Raw genomic sequence first — 22417 nt, forward strand, 5'->3', positions numbered from 1 at the left:
TTAAGATATTTTTTATTGCTCCAAGGGTTGAATGTGCCAATTATTTTAAAATTTTGGGAACTTGATTTAGTTAAAAATTGTCTGAATTATCAATTTATGGGATTCTGTGCCTAGAAAATGCAGATTTCTTATGTGAAATGAAACTGCTCGCATTTGACGAGTTTTGTAAATGTCATTAGTCCATGACAATTAGGTATTTTATACTATTAATATCAAAAAAATCTATTTCAACTTTATTTTATGCTAAACGCTCATAATTAAATGGTCCTTTTCTGTAATTTCGGCCAAGGATAAGACAAGAATGATCGATATATGTTTCTATTTCTTTGTTAATGCAATTGATAAATCATACTAGTGGTAATAATTATTCATTGGAAATTGCACATATATTTAATAATATATGTGCAATTCCAAAAAAACGAAAAGAAACAAACAAACGAAAGAATTATCAGCTTTTATCCACACATTGAACTCGAAACTCATATCAGCTGTTATAAAGTTATGAAAAATAAAATGTTGCTCTATCCAAAATAATTTCCAACGAAATACTGTTATTAAACTAGTATGTGTTATATTATGTGTTATGTGTTATAACGCGCACCAGACTGAATTCGTGAATCGTCATAGTGAAATCAATCGTTGAGATAGAACTTAATACTTCGCGTTTTCCGTGCTGCACTATTTCAAAGTTAAATTAAATGAAAATGTCCCCGTATTATTACTTTTATAGTTTATTACCAAAACGGGTTGTTAAAATCAACAGTACATTTTCACTTTACAGCTTCGACTAATGCAAAATGCGCCCTGTAAATTGCATTAGGAATTTTAGATAGATTTAGAGGTATCAAGACTGTACATAAGTGCGTTTTATTGATCTGACCAGACATATTTGAGGGCGTGAACTGTGAAGTGGTCGCAAAATGGAGTTAGATTTAGTGGTTTCAAGACTGTACATAACTGCATTTTATTGATCTGATCAGACATATTTGTGGGCGTGAACTGTAAAGTGGTCGCAAAATGAAGTTCCATAGACGGTGTGGTGACCGAGTGACACTTTTGCACGATAATACGACTGCTGTTAGAAATTTTGTTGAATTCAATCACGGTTTAATTTTGAGTGCGGAACCTATCGCAGATGATGTTTTATTTGAAATCTGCATCGATAGAAAGGTAAGTCTCCGAATCACTAATTACAATTCATTTCAGATGGAGTCAAGTTGTATCATTTTGTGTTGCAGTCTGCTCTTTCAATTATATCATAATGGCGAAGTCTCGTGGACAAAGCTTTGCTAAACTCCTTAAAATACTTTGTACAGATTTCAAAGAATGTTTCACATAGAATAACACTGGTATTCATAGACTAGATAGGGATATTCTAGGACGCGATTCAGCCGCCATGCAGCAAATCCCTTTTTTTATTCCACAGAATTAGAAACTTAAAGCATCCTCATTCAGCCATTATTGTATGCAGGGCATTGTGGCCAAAAATAGAGAAAAAGTCTCACTTTACATCCGTAGAATGTTGCAAGCTCACAAACTTTTTCCCATTTTATGGTAAACATTAACAACATTAGAGGTAAAATAGTTACTGTCAACTGCTTAATGGAGAGTAACCTTTTGTTTGAGAAACACTTCTTAAGTGGAGTGGTTTTTGATGCTTCAATATTAGGTGTATAGTCAGTTTCTGTATGTTCTTAAATCTGTGTTTTGTCTTGTGCATTTCTTAGACCAAAGAATCCCCAATTTTAAAGATATTGGGCGCTGAAAGCTGGCTAGCCGAATTTAGATAACCAAGGTTAAAACATTCCCTGAGAACTGATAGGTTGTTATGAATTTTATAAATATGGATGTAGAAAGTAGTTAGATGATCAAATCAATGATGACCCAGTGCATAATAAGCACAGTTAACAACATGGCTGTCAAAGGCTGCGAATATCAACCTACCCCAATTGAAAACCCTTTTATAAAGATCTATCTTCCATTCATCGCTTATATAGTAATTTCCCAACCAGGTGTAAATCCTGGTGGTTCTAGTATTTAAACTACTTTCTGTAAGATGAGGAATTATATAAGACATTCCTCATAATGAAACATTATCACAGTGATAGTACAATTTTTCAAGCAGATAGATTCACACTTATCTGTGTAACAGTATACTCCATGTATCTACTCCAGTAAACTGTATGTTTTGCAAAAATAGTAGTGGAATACAAATAATTGTACCTATCACTTAAGTGGCATACCTACTATCTATCTATCTATACAATAACAATACCATGATTAATTATTAACATAGCTTCCTTGTGGCTTGCTTATAAAAATGGGCAGCAGATAAATAAAAAAGTTTGAAAACCTCAAGTGATTTTTTTTTTAACAAAATTTCTTTAACACCTTAGCAATAGTAACTATAGATGACTAGAAATATATAGCCAAAACTATTCAGGCAAAATTTTCGGGAAATCAGTAAATTTGTAACATAATTTTCACTTAACATTATAATTTTTTGACACTGGTTTTTGTAAATAGACTCATAAAAGGGGAAAGTGTTGTCAAAGTTTGATTTGTTGGTTGGTTTCCTTAGTGTACTTTAATAGTGCAATGTCTTACGGGATCACATTAAGGGGCACAGTTGCTGATATTGTTACTATATTCATATTGATTAAGAAAAGAGCTGTACGGTCAATGTATAAACTTAAATCATGCAAATCTCTCTGTAAAAAATTTAAGAACTAGGTATACTTACTGTAGCTTCATAATATATTTATCACAATTTAGTATCTCTTAGCCAAAATATTGCTCTTGCGCTTGATAAAACAACTGATTTAAGGGATAGATATAAATTAGTGACATCTTCACTCATCAAAAAGACCAAAGAGCACAAGAAATTATATAGCATCAGCAAAAGCTGTTTAGTCTATTATATAATAATAATAATAATCTGCATATCATCTGCGAAAATAACAGACTACAGAAGTCATTTGTGGGGTTTAATGTATGTATGCTTTCATAATATGATTCTTGAGGTAATTTTGAATCTACCATGGCATCAGTTTAAATAATGTATTAAAACACATTTAATTCAATGCATCCAGTTTTTATCTTATTACCTATTGCATTTAAGAGGGTCCTGGGTTCAATCACAAACACCAATTACTTCAGTATATTACAATTCTTAATTAGCTCAGATCGGACTCTGGTATAACAAATATTATAAGGCAAAGGTGAGAAACCCTGTGAAACTAGCAAACATGCTCTTCCAAGTTTTTTTTCTCTTATTTTATGCTTTATAGCACTCAATATTAATTGTCTGTCTTAGCAAAGTCAAAGTAAGCATTACATAATCGCTTACTACTGCTACTTGTGTGATGGCAGAAAATGGCAGATTTATAATTGAATAAAACATTAATTTAGATTACAATATAGGTAAAACATTAAATTGTATCCATTGCCTCTCTATGTACAACACCATCTATTGAGGAGTTGCCCATCTAAAAAATATATACACATATGTAGCTAGTATGTACTCCATATTAGTCCTGGTTTTTTATTTATCTTTGGATACAAGATCCCATAATTCTGCTCCCAAATTATTCAATATGTGCAGAATTATGTCATCTACCATAATCTATTATGGTACCAGTTAAGATAATTGTAAAAGGTGGTAGGTAAATGACAAAATGAAATATTCAAATTTTCATCAGTTATTTTCTTTTATTAGAATATTCAAATGCTAAGGGCCAATTTCACCAACCAACGTTTGTTACTTTAGCAACTTGTTAAGTGCTTTAACAGACTGTTGGTGTAAATGAGTGTCCAACTATGCACCAACAAGTGATTATCTGTCCTGACGGGCCGCTAAAGGTAATTGCTGGTATAAAGGTCAATTAAATATATAACAGACGATTAGGTACTGCTGTTTCATAAAGTTGTTCAAATTAATCCATTGACTAATTGAGTTTTTTGAACATTAATAAACAAAAGATGAATTTTTATTAACTACTAATAGATAGCTGATTATTTTTGTAACTATTCTTGCTCGCGGCTCGCTGTGTATGTACAGTTCTCTGTTTCCATACTAATGTAATAATTGCGAACGTTGCGAACGAACGAATTAACGTGTGCTCGCGTGTAGCGTGTATTCGCTTCTCCTTAGTCTTATACTAGATTAAATGACCACTCTGCTGCCTGAAAGAAGGACAAACCAATTAAAACACACTTGCTGCTTTGTCCGTGTAAATTATTATTGTATACTTTTCCTTACACACATACTAAAATAAATGCGCACGTTGCTGCGTAGATGCACATATAAATAAAACCCACTCGCAGCTTCGCTCTTGCAGATTATTACATGTACCTTCCTTACTTGTATACTGTAATGCGAACGTTGCTGCGTGAAAAGCTGTACCTACCAATAATATATCTGGCTTTATTATTAAAAAATAAAAGCAAACAAATCTGCTATTCTTTATTTTTCCCGCCATCCTTGTAGAAATTTATGTAAAAAAGAAATAAGTTTATGTAAGCTAAACACTTCTGGAGTACCTACTTGTGTAATAAAAAACAAACCAATATTTTTTGACCGTGAACCAAGGAGTAATAATTTATTGTTGGGCTGTCAAACATATGTCGTAAAACGTAAATTATGATATCATCCCTGTTTTGAGGCCCCGTTGGCTGATGGGTTGTTGCGACTTTATTGGTGAAATTGGCCCTTAATGTTATAAACTTAAATACAGTATTTAGTTTTTCCATATTTTCATTTGTTAGTTTCCAGCTGTTTATAGAACAAGGTAAAATTTTTAAATCGTGCGCCCTGAATTTGAGGGTGGAAGGGCGGGGGGAGGTCACCCTACTCCACTCGGCTCTGAGTGGTTCTATAACTTTCTAGATAACCTAACCTAGTTTTTTTAAGTTTAGGTACCTAGTAGCACAAACACATAATAATAATGAATTGATTATTAATTTGGCGTGTATGCAGGGTTATTAGACCTCTTGATTCGATAATGACTTTAACTTTATTTAAAACTTTAAGCTTAAGCGTTTTTAAAACCAAAATAACCTCAATTTTTTTTTTTGTCATTGTTGATTTTCAGAAAAACTACGCATTTCCACTGAAAAAGAAAAGCAGTTTGATAATAATAATAAAATAATAATCTGTAAAAAGTCACCACCTTTCTATCGATACGACACCTCAAAACAATAAAATTCAGTTTCGCAAAGTTTTTGATTATTTTTTGTTATTGATTATTGAAATTTGTTTTTTATTATTGAACTTCATTAAATTAAATTTTCATTTTCGATATTCACAAAAACTACGCATTTGCTCAGAAAACGAAAACTCCAGTCAGTTATTGATCGAGTGTTTGACGCCATTTTAGCATTCGATTGCATTTTGTTGAATATGAACGTTTCGTTTCGTATATTCTTGAGCAACTGTTTGTAACAACGTGATTAATGATGACCATAAAACGCTAAGTTATATTGAAAAGATCAAACTAATAGTAGAAGGACGTTGTTAGTATACTTTGTAGTGTAGTCCATGGTGTCACGTAATGGCGTCGTAAATTAAATTAATTCTGTATTACTTTAAAAACTCTTCATTTTAAGGTTAATGTATGGAATGGCAGCCTCGAAATCGGCGTTACCACTTTGGATCCCGAATATATGGAGCTTCCCGCAACGGCCACCAAACTGCGGAATACAGCCTGGGTATTTTCTTTATTTATTTTCAAATTTCAGTATACTTTCTAGAATAATTCCCAAATAGCAGTTTAACAAAATTCCATCGTTTGTGACCTATTTCTATAGCCAATCATATCATATATATATATAATAAACTGAGACGATATATATATATATATATATATATATATATATACACAATTTCGTCGTTAAATGACAATCAATGGCAAAACATGGTAGAGAGAAGACCTCAATTTATTTATTTGCACATTTTAATATTATGTGTGATATATAGTATTTAATAGCAAGTATGTGTCAAATTATATTGTATACTTCTTTTACAGATAATGTCTGGCAGTTCTATAGTTAAAGATGGAGTAACTTTAATAAATTCCTATGGACCAGAGTTAGATACCCTACGGGAAGGCGATACTCTTGGGGTCATGAAAACTTGCAAGGTTGGTAATCATTTTTGGTTACAGTCAAATAATAATAACATTTACTTAGATCTATGGTTTATAAATAACTAATTCTGAAGAACAGCTTTGTAACACAAATTTACTGCCATTTATTTAAAAACTGTTGAAATAGTAAATAATGTAATGGCGACCACTAGTTTACATTTGTAGTTTATGCGTCAAGTAAAGTTTTATTGCATTTTACAGTAGAGGCGGTGTTAGGCTAAGGAAGCCAAGAGTGTACTAAGTAATGTACCATACATGTTTCATAAGACGATTTTTATCACACTTTTGAGGAAAAAAACCTAATAAACTTTCAAATACATTCTCACAAAATAACTGATCCTTTTTGCTGTTTTTCTACTGTATGTAAGTTTCGTAAGTAGGCAGCTCTCTAGATTTTAGAAAGCAAAATCAAATTTTAGAAAGTAAAATCTACTATTGTTCTACTTTCCAATTTAAACTAGACATTTAAAATTATTAATAATAGACCAAAAAGCGAAAATATTGAACCTTATATACATAAATACTTTTACTATACAGAATTATGTTTAACTTAACTGGCTTACCCAACAATTTATTATGTCTTTGATAGGGGGAGTTAATGTTCTATGTTAATGGCCGATGCTTGGGTACAGCAGCGCGGGAACTGCCGACAAGATTGTTTGCTGTAATTGATTTATATGGGCAGTGTGTGCAGGTGTCAATCATTCAAACGAATGGTGTGCGATCCATAATGGAGAGTAGTTTGGATCAGGTGCGTTAGTTTTGTTTTATTGTACTTTAAAATTGAATGCTTTACTATTTTTAAAAGAGGAGGTCATCTGGAATTTTCATTTTAATAGTAATAATTGAAGGACCAAACCAGTGGGCCACTTGATGGTATTTCGAAAACCATCCGCTAAAAACAGAGCAACACAGGAACCCCGCTCTTCAGACAGGAACACAACATTGCAACAATGATGTTTAGGGGAGAAATAATAATGGCGGTAGTACTTACAAAAGCTCTTCTACTACTACTAAGTCAGTGTAATATAATGATGCATTTTCATCGCAGTTGCGAGCCACAGACATTAAATATAAATAAAAGAGAAAAGGGCAGACTCATGAATGAATCCTATTATTTTAAACACACTTTCGAAGACTAGACAAATAGTTAAAAGACAGGATAGTTTTTCGGAATTCAAGTGGAAATTTATTCGGAGAATATTGTAGTTTTTATATGTATGTGTTTGACAGCAGACGGAGCATCATCAAACAGCTCTCAATGATGAGCAGATTTCTCCTTAATAGCTTTTATAGTTTGAAATATATTTGTTCAACTTAATGCAGATTGAGGACGACCCTAACAACGATGACACATTGACTTCAAGCGAAGATGCAGCCCCTGACACTTCAAATCCAAAGGATGACCAAGAAGTTTTTGCTTTGACACCAGAAGATGGTGCCTGTGCCATAGGTATGTCACTATCTTTGTTAAAATCTAATTCAAATGTTTTACCAACAGGGCTTATGTGCATGCTTACGATAGCTTACAGCATTATTTGATAACTGGCTTTTGTAACCATTTGTTTTCCTAGGATAAAAAGAAGCCTTTGTAACTTTCTGTCCTTTTGACAAACTCTATGCATAAAATCAAAATGTTTATGATGTATATAAATATACCTACCACAATGTACCTAACCAACGTGCGTCGACACTGACGCGTCGCCAATAATAAACGAGTATTCGCGTGCAACGGTCTTTCATTTATCTCATTGGGGACGAGAATGGGATACTAATGTTAGGGCGAAAAGAATGATAAAGAAAAAAGAACAGAGATCGCATCGCACGTAGGATTGTTTCATTTCAGAATTATAATTATAATTTTATCGAGGTTGAGGTATGTCGTGTAAAACTGTAATTACTGATGAGAGATGAGATGGTTGAAAACTCTCCCATTTTAACACATAGCTTCTGTTTCCAGCTGCCCATGATCGTTTACGGTTTCACCCAAGATGTGGTATTCTAGTCAAACTATCGTCTAATAACAAGTGAGTTAAGATAATTTATTTCAATTATGTTTGATGTTGCAACCAATAAACTAACTGGGCCTGGTTGCTTGAGACACAGGTTCTACCTAGTTCAAGCATCAGTCCCCACATTATAACAGTGTAGCAACATTATATTGTACTTACACTTGTAAGTAATGTGGAGAAATAAATAAATCATTCAATCATTCATTCAATCATACAATCATTCATTCAACATGTGACTTCTATTTGTAGGAGTGCAGAAAGAGCTCGACCATTGGACGATTACAATAATGGTGTTGTAATGACTCACCGGCCACTGTATGACAATGAACTTTTCGAAATACGTATCGATAGACTTGTAGATAAATGGAGTGGCAGTATTGAGGTAAGCTTTTATTTTGGGTTTGGGTATTTTGTGCTTTGATTCGTTTACTGTAGCCATCGATGTTAAATTCGGAATATTTTCATATATTAAGGCTGCCACGACCACGCTGGCGCAGTGCGGGTTGGTGGACTTCACAAGCCCTTGTCACCTCACGATGTTTTCCTTGTTGTTGAAGCAACATAACTAAAATAAAAATAAAATATATGAAAGAGGGGGAAGTCATGGCGTTGTTACTTTAAATTCAGATAACTAGGTCGAATGGGGTATCGCGTGAAATGGTATTACTTGAAAATTATAAAACAACTCTTTTTTTTTTTTTGTTTGGAAACAGGTGGATGAAAACTGTCTAAAATAGAAAAAAATAGAGTATTCTTTATTTCGTTTAAAAAAAGCGTGCATTGAAGTCCTTTCATTTGATAAACATATTGAGGGAGTTGTAAACAAATATGGTAATTTTTAACTTTGACAAGTTGTTTATTTTAGGTTGGTGTAACAACTCATAACCCAGCAATGATGAGATTTCCGTCTACTATGACCAATATGGACACTGGTACTATAATGATGTCCGGATGCAAAGTCCTCCTGAACGGACATGGCACTTGTATGGAGTATGGAAACTTCAATCTGGATGAATTGAGGGTCTGTATTTTGATGGATGGCTGTCAACATTTTATATTGTTTTTTTACAAATTTGATCTTTGCTCTTTACTGAAATCTCACCTGGAAGTAACGATGCAGTTTTAGATGTTAACGGGATAACCTGTTAGCGGATACATTATTCCCGGTACCGGAACGCGGAATTGTTTGGCGGCACGTGTTTGCTAGTGGGCTGCTAATACAAACTTACGAAGATATGACTTTACAGATACTATTAAACGTTTCTTAAATATAGTTCAATGGGTACATACCGCTCTGCAGACGATCTTGTACACACCGGTACACAAGATCGACTGCAGTTGTGGAAGCTCTTACATTGGGCAAACAAAAAGATCCATAGGCACTTGGGTTAACGAACATACAAAAGCGGTTAGATACAATGAAACACAGAAGTCAGCTATAGCGGAGCATATTCTATAAGGGGGCATCCAGCACTGGAAAGAACTACATGCCCCTAAAGTTTTCTCCACCGACCGTCACTATATTCCAAGACTAGTTCGTGAAGCGATTGAAATTCGGAAGCACAAAAACTTCAATCGTGAGGACGGTTTTAAATTAACAAGTGTGTTGGTATCCAGTGGTAGAATTATGCAAACCAAGAAAGCATCGTACAGCTGCTCAATTTAAAAGTTACCTTGTCAGTGGAGTGTGTCGAACAGTTCGTGAAATACCGACAAGAAGAACACGAATGCGGGTAGTCAGATTCTGCCCGTGACATCCAACTTGACATTTCGTACCTACGTAGTCCCGTCGTTACCACGATCCATGCAACTGTGTCGAAATATCGACAAGTCAAAAAATATTATCGTGGTATGTACCCGTTGTACTATATCTAGACGGCCGATTGGCGCAGTTTGCAGCGATCCTGCTTTCTGAGTCCAAGGCCGTGGGTTCGATTCCCACAACTGGAAAATATTCGTGTGTTGAGCATGAATGTTTTTCAGTGTCTGGGTGTTTATGTATATTATTCTAAGTATTTATGTATATTATTTATAAAAATATTCAACAGTCATCTTAGTACCCATAACACAAGCTACGCTTACTTTGGGGCTAGATGGCGATGTGTGTATTGTCGTAATATATTTATATTTATTATATTTATATTTAAGAAATGTTTATTAACCACGAAAATCGTTTAAAATCTTTAATTATTAAACATTTCAAATTAAAATTCTAAATAACATAAGATTGTTCTAACTTCAAAATATAAATGTAATATCCATGTTGTAGGAGGGTGATACAGTGGGTATGATTCGTAAATCCAATGGAAGCCTGCACTACTATATAAATGGCATTGACCAAGGTGTTGCCACTGACAAGGTGGAACAACAAGTGTGGGGTGTCGTTGACTTGTATGGAATGACTGTAAAGGTAAGCAAATTGTGTTGGATATTATTTTGTTTAGGATATGATATGTAGAATGCCGAACAACGAAGATCACAAATCCATCCTCGATAAAATTTAAAACATTCAAAAAAGAACTTTAAAATGTTATTACCTCAAAAAATTTAAGATAAATTTATGATGAAGCAGTATTTGAATATTGTAAAGTATGGAAGTACTACATAAAACTATTTCGATAACTATCATAATTACTCTAAATATAACATTACGACAAGGTCTATAACGGAACAAAAGCTGTGCATTGATTAATTACTTCCAAGATTAATAAATGAACTAGCAATGTTATAAAATCCAAAATAAACAAACAACTTTTATTACTCATTTAATTAATTATTATAAATAATACACCAAAATAAAAATAAAAAACTCATATTTGAACCACAATTGTACAACAAACCGAATGTGTGCGAAGAACCTTGAAAATATTTATTTTTCCGTTTTGAATTTAATAAATAAATAATAATTAATTCAATAAATATGCAGGTAGGTTACGAGCGGCTGTCACAGAATTAAAAATTACCAAATTTACCTTTAAATTAAACCCCCCAGGGAGCAAAGTCTGCTTTTACAGTAGTGTCTCGTGGTCAATCGATACAAAAAGTTCTAATAAATAAAAAAAAACTATGAAATAACAAACAATTTATCGAAAAAAGCGTGCGCTGCGGATTTCTAACCAAACTTGTTTACTATTGTTTTCACATAATATTTTAATAGTAATATTGTACATTTTCTATTTTTATTACTGACCAACTACTGAGACAAAATCGTTAAAACAGAATCTAACTCCTAGGTTGCCAAACATCCGGGTTTTACCCCGTGTTGTAAGAGTATAACTGGACTTAGTTATGCAAAAACGTTGTAATCCACAAGTCACCCAAAATGAAGATAAAGCTACTCCTAAGTACATCTAGTCTAAGTCGACCTGTTGTAACTTGCATAATCATTCCAGCCAAAATAATTCAGACCTCCAGTATTTCTGTAGTTATTTATTAATTCACAAACACATTTTTTAATAGAATTCAATAGAAAAAATAGATGTGTTTAGGCGTCTTGAAATGTTAAATTCTATTAATTTTAGATCGGAATGCCTTCATACAACTGTGTTCTTCTTCTTTATCAAAATACGTATTTTATTCAGGTATCTATTGTGGATCTGTGCGAGGATATTGATAACAACATCGATATTTTACCCTCAGTATCTACAGTACCTGAACTTGAACTGCCTGTTCCAAGTAAGTCCATTTGTAACGCTTACTGCTGTGTTATTAACCAAGTTGTTTTAAAATAATCTAAAAACTATATAATGTGCACTCTCTTGCAATAAGAGTGGTGTTTTCTTATACAGTATTAATTCCTTGCTTTTCTTGTACATATAACATAAGATATAGTAGATTAAAAACAATCTGTGTTCGCTCTTTTTATCTGTATTCATGCATTTCAAAAGCTTGGACGATCTTGACTCAGGATCTAGTGATTTATTCCCAGTATTTTACCAACGGAATTATAAATTAATTAAAAGCAAATAAGAATATGTATATTATGGTGAACAAATATAATTCAACCAAATTCCATAGTTGATTCTTAAATTCAAACACCTGAATCATAGTAAAAATTTAATTCCTCATTACTTATAAACCTTAAAGTTTAAGCTCTACATTGTCTATGAGTAAGTGTTAAAGTTCGATTAAAGAATTGTTTGAGTCGAGTTTTAAAAGGTTAATCCTTTTTAGGCAGGTTCAAGCCAAGGATAGACGAAGATAGCCTTTTATTTCATACGCTGCGTGATTCGTATGTTATTATTATTAACGATGGTAAGACTGCTCATAGGCCTAAGTGAGTATTCGTTTTATTTTATACGAACAATGATTTTTAAACTTAGAAAGAGGTAGATTGGTAAAATCAACGAGTTTGTTGATGTCAAATATTTTATTTATTTATTTTATGTCATGTGAAACTTGTAATGGCATTCTGATGGTCTTAAAAAAACAACAATAAAAGTCAGTTGTCACTAGTCTGGGGTTATTAGTCTGTGGCATTTAATTACTATTGTGTTATTTAATAGTTACTAAATACACTAGCTTTTCTTCATCCGCGTTTATATCGGTCTTATACAAATCCCGTGTTCTTTTTTTGGGATAAAAATCAGCCAATGTCCTTTCAACTAACTCATGTCGATTGGTTGATTTAATTAGGGCGTGAAAGAAGGGAAAACAAACAAACTTTCTAAATATTAAGATTCGCATTAGTACCCATCACACAAACTACGCTTACTTTGGGGCAGTGTATCGTCAAAGTATATTTATTTAATAATAGAAAGGATGCATTGTAGTGACGTACGGAACGATCCACTGTTTGTTATAAATCGAAAAAGTAGTGAAAAGTTGGGGGTGAAATGGTGAGGAGACTGGCAGTTCGTTTGTACCAACAAAACATTGTGCGTTTGTACCAACAACATTTGGCGCCCTCTATGCGGAACTAACTGACAGAGGTCTTCCCCACTGTACGGTGTGTGACGTATTTTGTTTATTTCAATAAAAGATTCAACGTGCGAGTTTAAAAGCTCATTAAACTGATCTACCTCTTTTAAGTTTATTATAAGTTTTGCCTTAACACACCTCGTTATCTATTTTTGACAAGTAAGCTTATAAATGTGAGAGGATAGGCGAGAGTGCATGCCTCTCATTTGATAGGAATTTACCTGCTGTTTACAAATGTTCTACTTCTAATCCTTAATCCGTTAACGTCCCACTAATATGAACAAACATCTAATGGGAGGTTGCACCAATGCATATTGGAGGGCGTTAACTATTATTGTGACAAGTTAGTCATAATAAGTAATATATATGTAAGAATATTATGGAGAAATCTCGGGCGTGCAGGATTCCTCACGATTTCCTTTACCAAAGCAATTTATATTTTAATGGCTTTGCTTGAGTTATGTGCGACGAGGTTTAAGGTACGTGCGGGAGATCAAACTTGGTACCCTCTAAACGGGGGCCGCAGTTTTTGCCTTGCTCATACCACTTTTTTGGGGGTATGGGAGTGGTTATGTTCGACTTGCACCCACTAAAGACATTTTTGCCCGTTTTCACTAAACCTAGGAAACGCAAGTCCGGTGCCTACTTGTTGGGTGATCTGTAGAGAAATAAAACGTTTCACCAACTCTTAGAACAGATTGCATAAATTAGTTTTTTTTTAAATAACCTTATATCCATACTAAATATTAAAAATATGATACTTACAAAATACCACACCTTGTAGAAAGAAGAGATTGCATAAATTAGTTTTTTTTTAAATAATCTTAAATCCATACTAAATATTAAAAATATGATACATACAAAATACCAAACCTTGTAGAAAGAATCATAGACAAGTTAGGTTATATGAGTTGTTCAGTAAAAATCCATTGGTGATAAGTGAATTGGGATCACCCAACTTGATCCCTCAAGGTGCCAGTCGCCAAGCTGGTCTAAGTTGGCAAATCATTCAGATGAGACTTAACAGTATACCATGCAGTAAATAAAATATAGTTGTATGCCTAAGAATCTCCATTGATTAGGTGTTAATTACTTAGGCATTTTCTAACGATAAACATCGTTAGTGAAAACGGGTATGTGTCTCGAGAGTACGGGATGCATTTTGCGTATCACTAAGCGACCGAACATTAACCACTAAAGTATTGATGGACGTGCATATTGCAGTGCTTTCGAATACTTCGACAACGGCGTAGTGATGACCAACCGAACGCTGCGTACTAACGAGTTGTTCCAAGTGCGACTCGATCTGGTCATCCCCAAGTGGGCTGGAAGCATTGAAATAGGAGTCACGCAGCACACTTCAAATGACATAAAATTACCATTCAAATTGAGCACTTCATTGTGAGTATGCCTCTGTATCATCATATCAACCCACTACCGGCCCACTACCGGCCCACTACAGGGCACGGGACTCCTTTCACAATGAGAAAGGGTTAAGGCCGTAACACGCTGGCCCAGTGTGGATTTGTGAACTCCACACACCTTTGAGAACATTATGTAGAACTCTCAGGCATGCAGGTTTCCCCACGATGTTTTCCTTCACCGTTGAAGCAAGTGATATTTTAATTACTCAAAACGCACATTTAGAGGAGGCCCCCCGATAATTTTTTTCTCGATAAAATTTTGTCTAGCCTTTTTGTCTTATCTCATAGAAATAGGATGAGAAAATGATATTAATTTTCCCGTACATAACGCATTAAAATTGTTGCTTACGTTACTGGCAGTTGGTGTTTTTACCAAAAATTTTATGTGAATATTGTTCATTGTTTTCAGATCAGGCACTTGGCTTATGTCTGGTGAAGACATAATAAGAGACGCGACTATAATTATACCAAAGTACGTCAGAGACCTCACCAGATTAGTGGTAAATTTTTATTATCATTCAATGGGAATTATGTGATTATATTTAATTTGATTCTTCAAAAGTTGCTACATTTATTTATTTGTTAATTGATTGGTAACATATTGTTGAAAAAGCGTTTTTTTTCTACAACGTGTGACAGAATTACGAAATAATATTGAAGGATACATAAGTATATATAATATGGAAACACCCTGTAAAAATAATAAATCAAAAGAAGCATATTTCTTTTTCCATACAAACGAATTGTACCTACGCTACGCGACGCGTACCTAATAACGTGAATAGCGTGAATTTTGCATGTGATGTTAGAGCTGTATCTGATTTCTTTCAGTAAAAACTATGGCAGTGGTTAACTCAAAAACAGATAACTCCAGAGACAGTACATAATGTACCAGCAGGCTTTATATAAATATTACAAGTATTATTTCGGTTTTCATTTACACGTTGTATAGTGATAGCTGAACACAACTTAGTCTAATCTGAATAGGGCTTAAGGGTGCAAAATGCACACCGTGCAAAAAATTTTTCAGCGCGGCCGTCTAAACTTTATTTTTTCGTGTTTTATAAAGTAAATTATCTTTTCATTAATAGTAGTCATACCATATATAATAAGATATAGGCTTAGCGGGTTAGTAATGTTGTACTGGAGTCCCTAGGAGCTTTTATGATTTGAATAAGGAACATCGCGCAAGGTGTATCTGAATAAAATCTGTTCATTGTAATGTAGCTATTCGCTCTAACGTATGATAGCGTTTCCTCGCGAGGTGTGAAAGGTAGCGTATTCAAATCAGGGTTAAAGCTGCCTTCGTTTCTGGTGCCCCTAAAACCCTTGCTACGCTCGAGATTTATTCTAGCGCCCGTAACGTAAGACATGGCTGTAACCCCTTGTTGAACTATCTAGTATTACATTATAAGACTAGTAAGAAAAATAAAGTGTACGATTAGGTATATCCGTGCACACAGCCGTGTTGTAAATTCTGATTTGAAGACTTATTTTGCTATAACTTCTATACAATGTCTTTTCTTCTTAATTATAAGGAAGGCGACACTGTCGGTGTGATGAGAAAGAATATGGGTATCCTACACTTCTTTGTGAACGGAGTGGACCAGGGTCCCGCCGCTTTTAATATCCCTGAACACGTTTTTGGAATAATTGGTGAGTAGGGCTGTATGTATTGTTTGCTCCAGTAATATTGTCATCAGCATGATTTTAAACGATTGACGTTCACGGCTGGACAAATGCGGCCATGAACCGTAGATTTTTGACTCCCTATAAAATAACTATGTCCAGCAGTGGATGTCAATTTGTTTGTCTGTAAAGGAATGCATATGATTATGGTGATAATATAAAACAAATTTTAACATTGCCTTTAAACCTTTAAACATACCAAACAACCTGTTGCGACCTGTGTAATGCACTGAACTGCAATGTAAAAGACTTGTAGGTCATCACAAAAATGGTAATATGAATATTAAATTGTGTCATATTGAGGTAAAAAATATTAAACAAACCGACACTTAGACATACCGCCGCACAGACGTACCGAAAGACAAACAAACATACTGCAAACACGGATATACTGAAACAAGCTTACTAACTAAATACACTGACCAACTGACACTTAGACATACGAACACACGGACCGACCGACAAACAAATATACTACATCAGCAGAAAAAGTGGTCTTAATTATTGCTACGCTTCAGATGAATAAAAAGTTAATTCCATTGGTTTAAAAGTTTTTACAACTTTATGATATTCAACGCAGATTTGTACGGACGTGTGGCGCAAGCGACTATAGTGGACTCATATTCTCCACCGCCAGCTTACTCCCCCGAATCACCATTCTCCACCGAATCAAACACAACTATTTATCCGTGAGTAAACACTTATTATATTTCTGCGTATGTAATGGGCCATTGGACTAAAAAAATGGCACCGACATTTTGGTGCAAAAATGTCGAAAGAGCACCAAATTCGCATAAGATTCTTGTAATGGCCAGCAACATTGAACAAAAGCTATCTCTGTCTGGAGGTATTCTCGTGTAGCTTTTCGAGCAAGGTTATCACATTAGGGCGTAACTATGACCGTAGATGTAGTTCAATTGACTTAGATGAATATTTAATGACGATATTATAAAAATGATGAATGTAGTGTCGAATTTATTTAAAAAATCATCTATCATCAATAGCCATTCCACTGCTGGACTAAAGACTTCTCCCTAACGAAGCGTTCGCCTATAATAACTACGCTGGGCAGATGATGGGTTGATGATCGGTCTTTACATATACGAAGCATTTCTATTTGTGAGGAAAAATCCTAATTTATTTCCTACATTAAATGAAATTTATCCAAACAGGAGGGGCAGACCATATCCTCAAAAACTTAGGGTACCAGCAAAAAGGTTGGCTGTCTTCTCAAACAATTCTTTCTGTATGGCTATTACTTTGTACAACAAACTTCCGGACTGTCACAATTTATGAAACTCTCTACAAAAAAACTATTATGGTATAAAAGAATACCTTAGTGACAGTAATATTAATATTTAGTTAACTTTTGTTACCGTACCATTTGTAAGTTGTAACATTTGTAATTGTAATTTATATTTTATTTTTAAAAAACATTTGCACACTGTCTGTGACAGTCGATTGCGAAGGGTCTATTTAATGAAATGTGTACTTGTTAGGTACACATAATTTGGCAAATAAATAAATATTATTATTATCGCAGTAGCTGGTAATAGTAGCGTAAAGTTCGATGCCCGTTCTCCGTTACAATCCCTTAGTCGTACAATACCTACGTGAAAATAGAGGAGTGACTACTGTATTCTGATCAGCCGTCACCACACGGTTTATAGATAAATGTCAAGAATCTCAAGAATTCCATCTCAAGAAATCTTTATATTTTTAGTGAAATGTGCTTCCATCGGGTACACGGGCGAAACGCAAGGCTAAGCCGTACCCGACTGACAGCATCCAGATCGGCAGTGTACTCTGAATTCAATGACGCCGTACTATTCAGCTCGCGTGCTCTGCGGGAGTGTGACATGTTTGAGCTACGGATTGATTCTATGGTTGATTGCTGGATTGGCAGTTTGGAAATAGGTAACTATTTCGTAATGAATTTCAACTCATCCAAGCCATCGGGAAATGGTGAATAATCAAAAAAAAACACAATTGGGTACTCCCAACGGTACACTAACACGTTGGCAACTTCAAACAATAACATGAAACGATACTACAATAGAAATTGCTGGACACTTGTATCTACGAGCTAGGTTTTTGTAAGTAGACATTGGTATGCATTAAGTGTTTTTATGTACATGTATAATTTAAAATTATATTGAGATTATATTGAGAGCCTTTAAAAAGGAAAACTGCCCAGTTGCTTGCCGGCTCTTTATATTCCGAACTTTTTCTTATTTTATTTATTGCACTACAAGTTAGCGCTTGACTGCAATCCCACATGGTGGTAAGTGATGATGCAGTCTAAGAAGTGTTAGCCCGCGCTAACATAACCCTAAACGATTTCCACGCAACATCAGTCGGTAATGTGGTAGCTAGCCACGGCCAGAGCCTCCCACCGGACAAAACTGCGTTTAAAGACACGTCAAATATTTACACTTAACTTTTCAGAACATCCTGTAAAGTTGAAATCTTTTCTAATATTATAAACACGAGAGTTTGCTTCTTTGTTCCTTCTTCTTTCACATATCGACAGAGGAGATAGGAAATTGGTGATCACCATCATGCGTCTGAGCACGATAAACCTTCGGTTTTTATCACTAATAGTTAAATCCTGCCAACCATCGGTGGAGTAGCGTGGTGGGTCCATGCTGTAACGTATTTTTAAAGTTAAGGAGGAGGCAGAAGATATTTCGTTTAACATTATAAATACGAGACTGTTCTTCGTCGCCCTTATTCATTTATAACCTTACTAGGGAAGCTGGGATTCACTGTACACTAACAGTACAAGCGTGCAAAGCGTGCAAAAGCGTGCAAATCTAGTAAAAATTATATTTGTAATCATCAGGTGTAACAGCTATCCGGCCCGATGATCTAGAAGCAAACGGGTTGGCGGGCACGGCTACAGACTTGAACTGGGACACCTACATATTAAGCGGTGCGGCGATGATGAAAGATGGCGAGTGCGTCCGCAGCGGATATCCGTTGGATCTTGACACGCTTACAGTTGGGAGCCGAGTTGGTAAGTCGCATTTATTGTCTTAATCAAGTTTATGTGATCAAGTATAACCCTAGTTCCCCTTGACTTCGTCCGCGTTTGCTAACAAATTTACGTAATTTATAAAATAAATTTACATAATAGATTCAAATATATACCTGGCATCCAGTATACCGGCAATCAATACAGCAGGATAAAAAAAAACGCTTGTATGAATTAGAAGATTGACTTTACGAATTGATATCGATCTAATATGAGGCATACAAAGGAAAGCTCATATAAGAAATCGAATAAGTATTAAAAGTGTCCTGTGATGACATGGGATAATTTTTAACCCGAAGGTTGTCAATTTTTTTTTTAACTTTTGAAGGCGCGTATTATGTCGCAAACTAGTATTCAGATACACCCCCCATGTACAAACACAAACTGTCACCACACAGGAATGATGTGGCACGCAGATCGCAGTTTGCACTATTATCTCGATGGCATGGATATGGGCAAAGCATGGTATGTCCCGCACCTCAACATATATGCAGTGGTTGACCTTTATGGACAGTGCACTCAGGTAAGATTGAGTTTACACTCAGATATTTCCTAAAGCAGAAAATGAAATGATTATAAATAATAAATAAATATAAATATAAATATACTACGACAATACACACATCGCCATCAAGCCCCAAAGTAAGCATAGCTTGTGTTATGGGTACTAAGATGACTGATGAATAATTATATGAATAATATACATAAATACTTATAATATACAGATAAACACCCAGACACTGAAAAACATTCATATTCATCACACAAACATTTTCCAGTTGTGGGAATCGAACCCACGGCCACGACTCAGAAAGCAGGTTCGCTGCCCACTGCGCCAGTCGGCCGTCAATAATATATTCAAGTTCGCTTAAAGATCTAGTTTTTTTTTTGTTAAATTAATAATTTAGTATGTTTATTTGTATGGTGTATGGAATCATAAATATTTTTGTCCAATATGTTGTACCTATAGAAAGCTGTAAACTTAGTTGATAAAAGTGCAAGCTAAGCCACTGGAAACTTATCGATATATGTTTATTACAACTAAATTATCTGACTATATAATTTACTCTAGCAATTTGCGTTAAACAGGAGTGATTCGTTTATAATGCAAATTCTGTCTATTAAATCATATTTAAAGGCTTATGACTTCGAATTTGAGCCTATTTTATAATAATTACTTGTCTTTACTTATTAAAGTATTTACTTTATTGCAGTCTGATATGAATAACATTATATCAACCAATGAAAGTCTTCTGCCATAATTTTTTGTTAGGATTTTAATATTAAACGGTCTTGTGCTGTTAGTGACCAAAGACTCTATGCAACTCTTTACCTTCCCGTTTTTACTAAACCTAGGAATCTCCATAATCGGATGCCTAGTTGATTCCTGGTAATAAAACGATTCTCGAACTCTTTATTTGATGCCTTAAATCCATACCAATTAATTGCCTGTTTAAATCCATGCGAAAAATGAAAAATATGATAATACTAACAAAGGATCACTCCTGGTATCAAGAACTATAGACAATTTATTTAAGTTGCCTAGTGAAAATCGATTGGTGAAAGGTAAATGTATGTCTAGGAGTAATCTTTGATTAGGCATTATTTACTTGTCCGTCGTTACCGAGCATCTCCGTGGGGCTGTATCGACGCTGCGCTTTCTGGTAACGCAGTTACCACTCCATCTTTTTATGCATAATATTTTAAGCAGTACTTGATACATAAAATTTTCTCTAAACAGGTAACAATCATGCAGAACGAAGAAAGAGCATTTAACTACAATGGCTGCACTAATTCTGACAACTCTTTGCTAATTAACTCGAGGGCTTTGGCTTCGCCTCCACCGCCATATTGGTGAGTCTGAATTAAAAGGCATCACGTCCTTAAGGCTTTCGCTCATCATTTCAATACCGTTTTAACGCCGGCGGTACAACACATGGTCGCGTTGCTAACGAAGGGTAAGCGGGTTAGGTGGTTAGAAAGTTGCGAAGAGTATGTAATGTCCAGGTCACTCCTCATAAGGCTCACTTTTCCATATATATATATGTATTATATAAAAGACCTGTAAATAAAGTAACTAACTTACATTCTCTTTAAAATAGGTTGGAAGCAGCGCTACTACAAAGTTTTAAAATTCAATAACTCCCATATCCAATGCGATTTGGACGGGATTTTTTTTCAAAATTGTTATCACTGCAAATGCCATCGTTTATTTTCAAAATTGGTTGCTAATATTTTGCTTTGGATAAGATCACAAAAAATTCAAATTGATAATATTAGTTATTCACTTTTTAAAATGTCGTGTAAAAAGATATGTTTGAATCAGTTTCTTTTTTTAAATTAATTACAATACTAACAGACAATTAATGAAAAAAAATTAAAATTTAAAAAGCCCCCGACTAACAGACAGTCTACTGTACATTATTCTAATAGTCAAGTCATTAGTTCATTTGATATCAACATTGAGGGAGTTGTGGAAAAAAGTAATTTGTAACCAACGTTAAGCTGCGTTTACCGTTGAGAGGTCGTCATTCCTACACCTTGGAACACCAACGTCCATCGGTTCTCAGAGCTATGTGCCCAGCCCTACTTCGCGACTATTTGATCTACGTCGGTAACAGCATTGCTCTCTGTTGCTTGAGGACCGTGTTTACCAATTGATAATGTTAACAGGAGCTTCTCTGAATATTGTGGCGACAATATGTGCTTAATGCACGACTATTCTATCGCGAGGCGTCTCAGGCCCGACCCGCTGGCCGCGTTGGCCTTCAGTTCTGCTCATCTGGCGATTGGAGAAATATTCGAGGTTAATATATACTTTTTTTCTTAAATATTCGCAAGCTTATAGGAAATTTCTGCATATTATTTTTTATTCATTACTGGTTCATTCATAAAATATCAAAAGAAAAGACAAACACAAACACTATCCCTTCTGGTGGTGGTTTCTGGTGAAACAGCGGCCTCACGTCGGAATAGTTGGCAGAGGTTTGTGATACTTGAACTAATATGACCTTTCAAATGTCCGAACGTGACAAAACACCTTAAAACCGTTTTTCCGTTTAATAATGTTTGAATGACGCCATTTTGGCGATGTAAGTTGTGAAGGCGTATTATGATTAGCTAAACTATCAGATTACGGTATAACTAATTGTAATTAGTAAGAACACTATGGCAAAAATAGAGGCCAGG

The 22417-nt window shown here is 34.7% G+C and overlaps 1 protein-coding gene across 1 annotated transcript in view; it reads left to right on the forward strand.

Moving 5' to 3' along the window:
* Positions 1-658: 658 nt before the first annotated feature.
* Positions 659-22417, forward strand: part of LOC120636136 (neuralized-like protein 4) — a 53136-nt gene continuing 31377 nt past the window's right edge. The window contains exons 1-20 of the mRNA XM_039907450.1: positions 659-1170; positions 5608-5709; positions 6027-6140; positions 6736-6897; positions 7473-7599; positions 8107-8173; positions 8408-8540; positions 9024-9179; positions 10428-10568; positions 11740-11833; positions 12332-12434; positions 14303-14479; positions 14912-15002; positions 16041-16158; positions 16772-16880; positions 17915-18108; positions 19037-19210; positions 19627-19751; positions 20970-21082; positions 21902-22034. Of these exons, the coding sequence (XP_039763384.1) occupies positions 1018-1170; positions 5608-5709; positions 6027-6140; positions 6736-6897; positions 7473-7599; positions 8107-8173; positions 8408-8540; positions 9024-9179; positions 10428-10568; positions 11740-11833; positions 12332-12434; positions 14303-14479; positions 14912-15002; positions 16041-16158; positions 16772-16880; positions 17915-18108; positions 19037-19210; positions 19627-19751; positions 20970-21082; positions 21902-22034 (2586 nt within the window). The 5' untranslated portion in view covers positions 659-1017. The remainder of the gene's footprint in view (positions 1171-5607; positions 5710-6026; positions 6141-6735; positions 6898-7472; positions 7600-8106; positions 8174-8407; positions 8541-9023; positions 9180-10427; positions 10569-11739; positions 11834-12331; positions 12435-14302; positions 14480-14911; positions 15003-16040; positions 16159-16771; positions 16881-17914; positions 18109-19036; positions 19211-19626; positions 19752-20969; positions 21083-21901; positions 22035-22417) is intronic.

Source organism: Pararge aegeria, chromosome Z (assembly GCF_905163445.1).
Source record: "Pararge aegeria chromosome Z, ilParAegt1.1, whole genome shotgun sequence".
Classification (NCBI taxonomy): Eukaryota; Metazoa; Arthropoda; class Insecta; order Lepidoptera; family Nymphalidae; genus Pararge; species Pararge aegeria.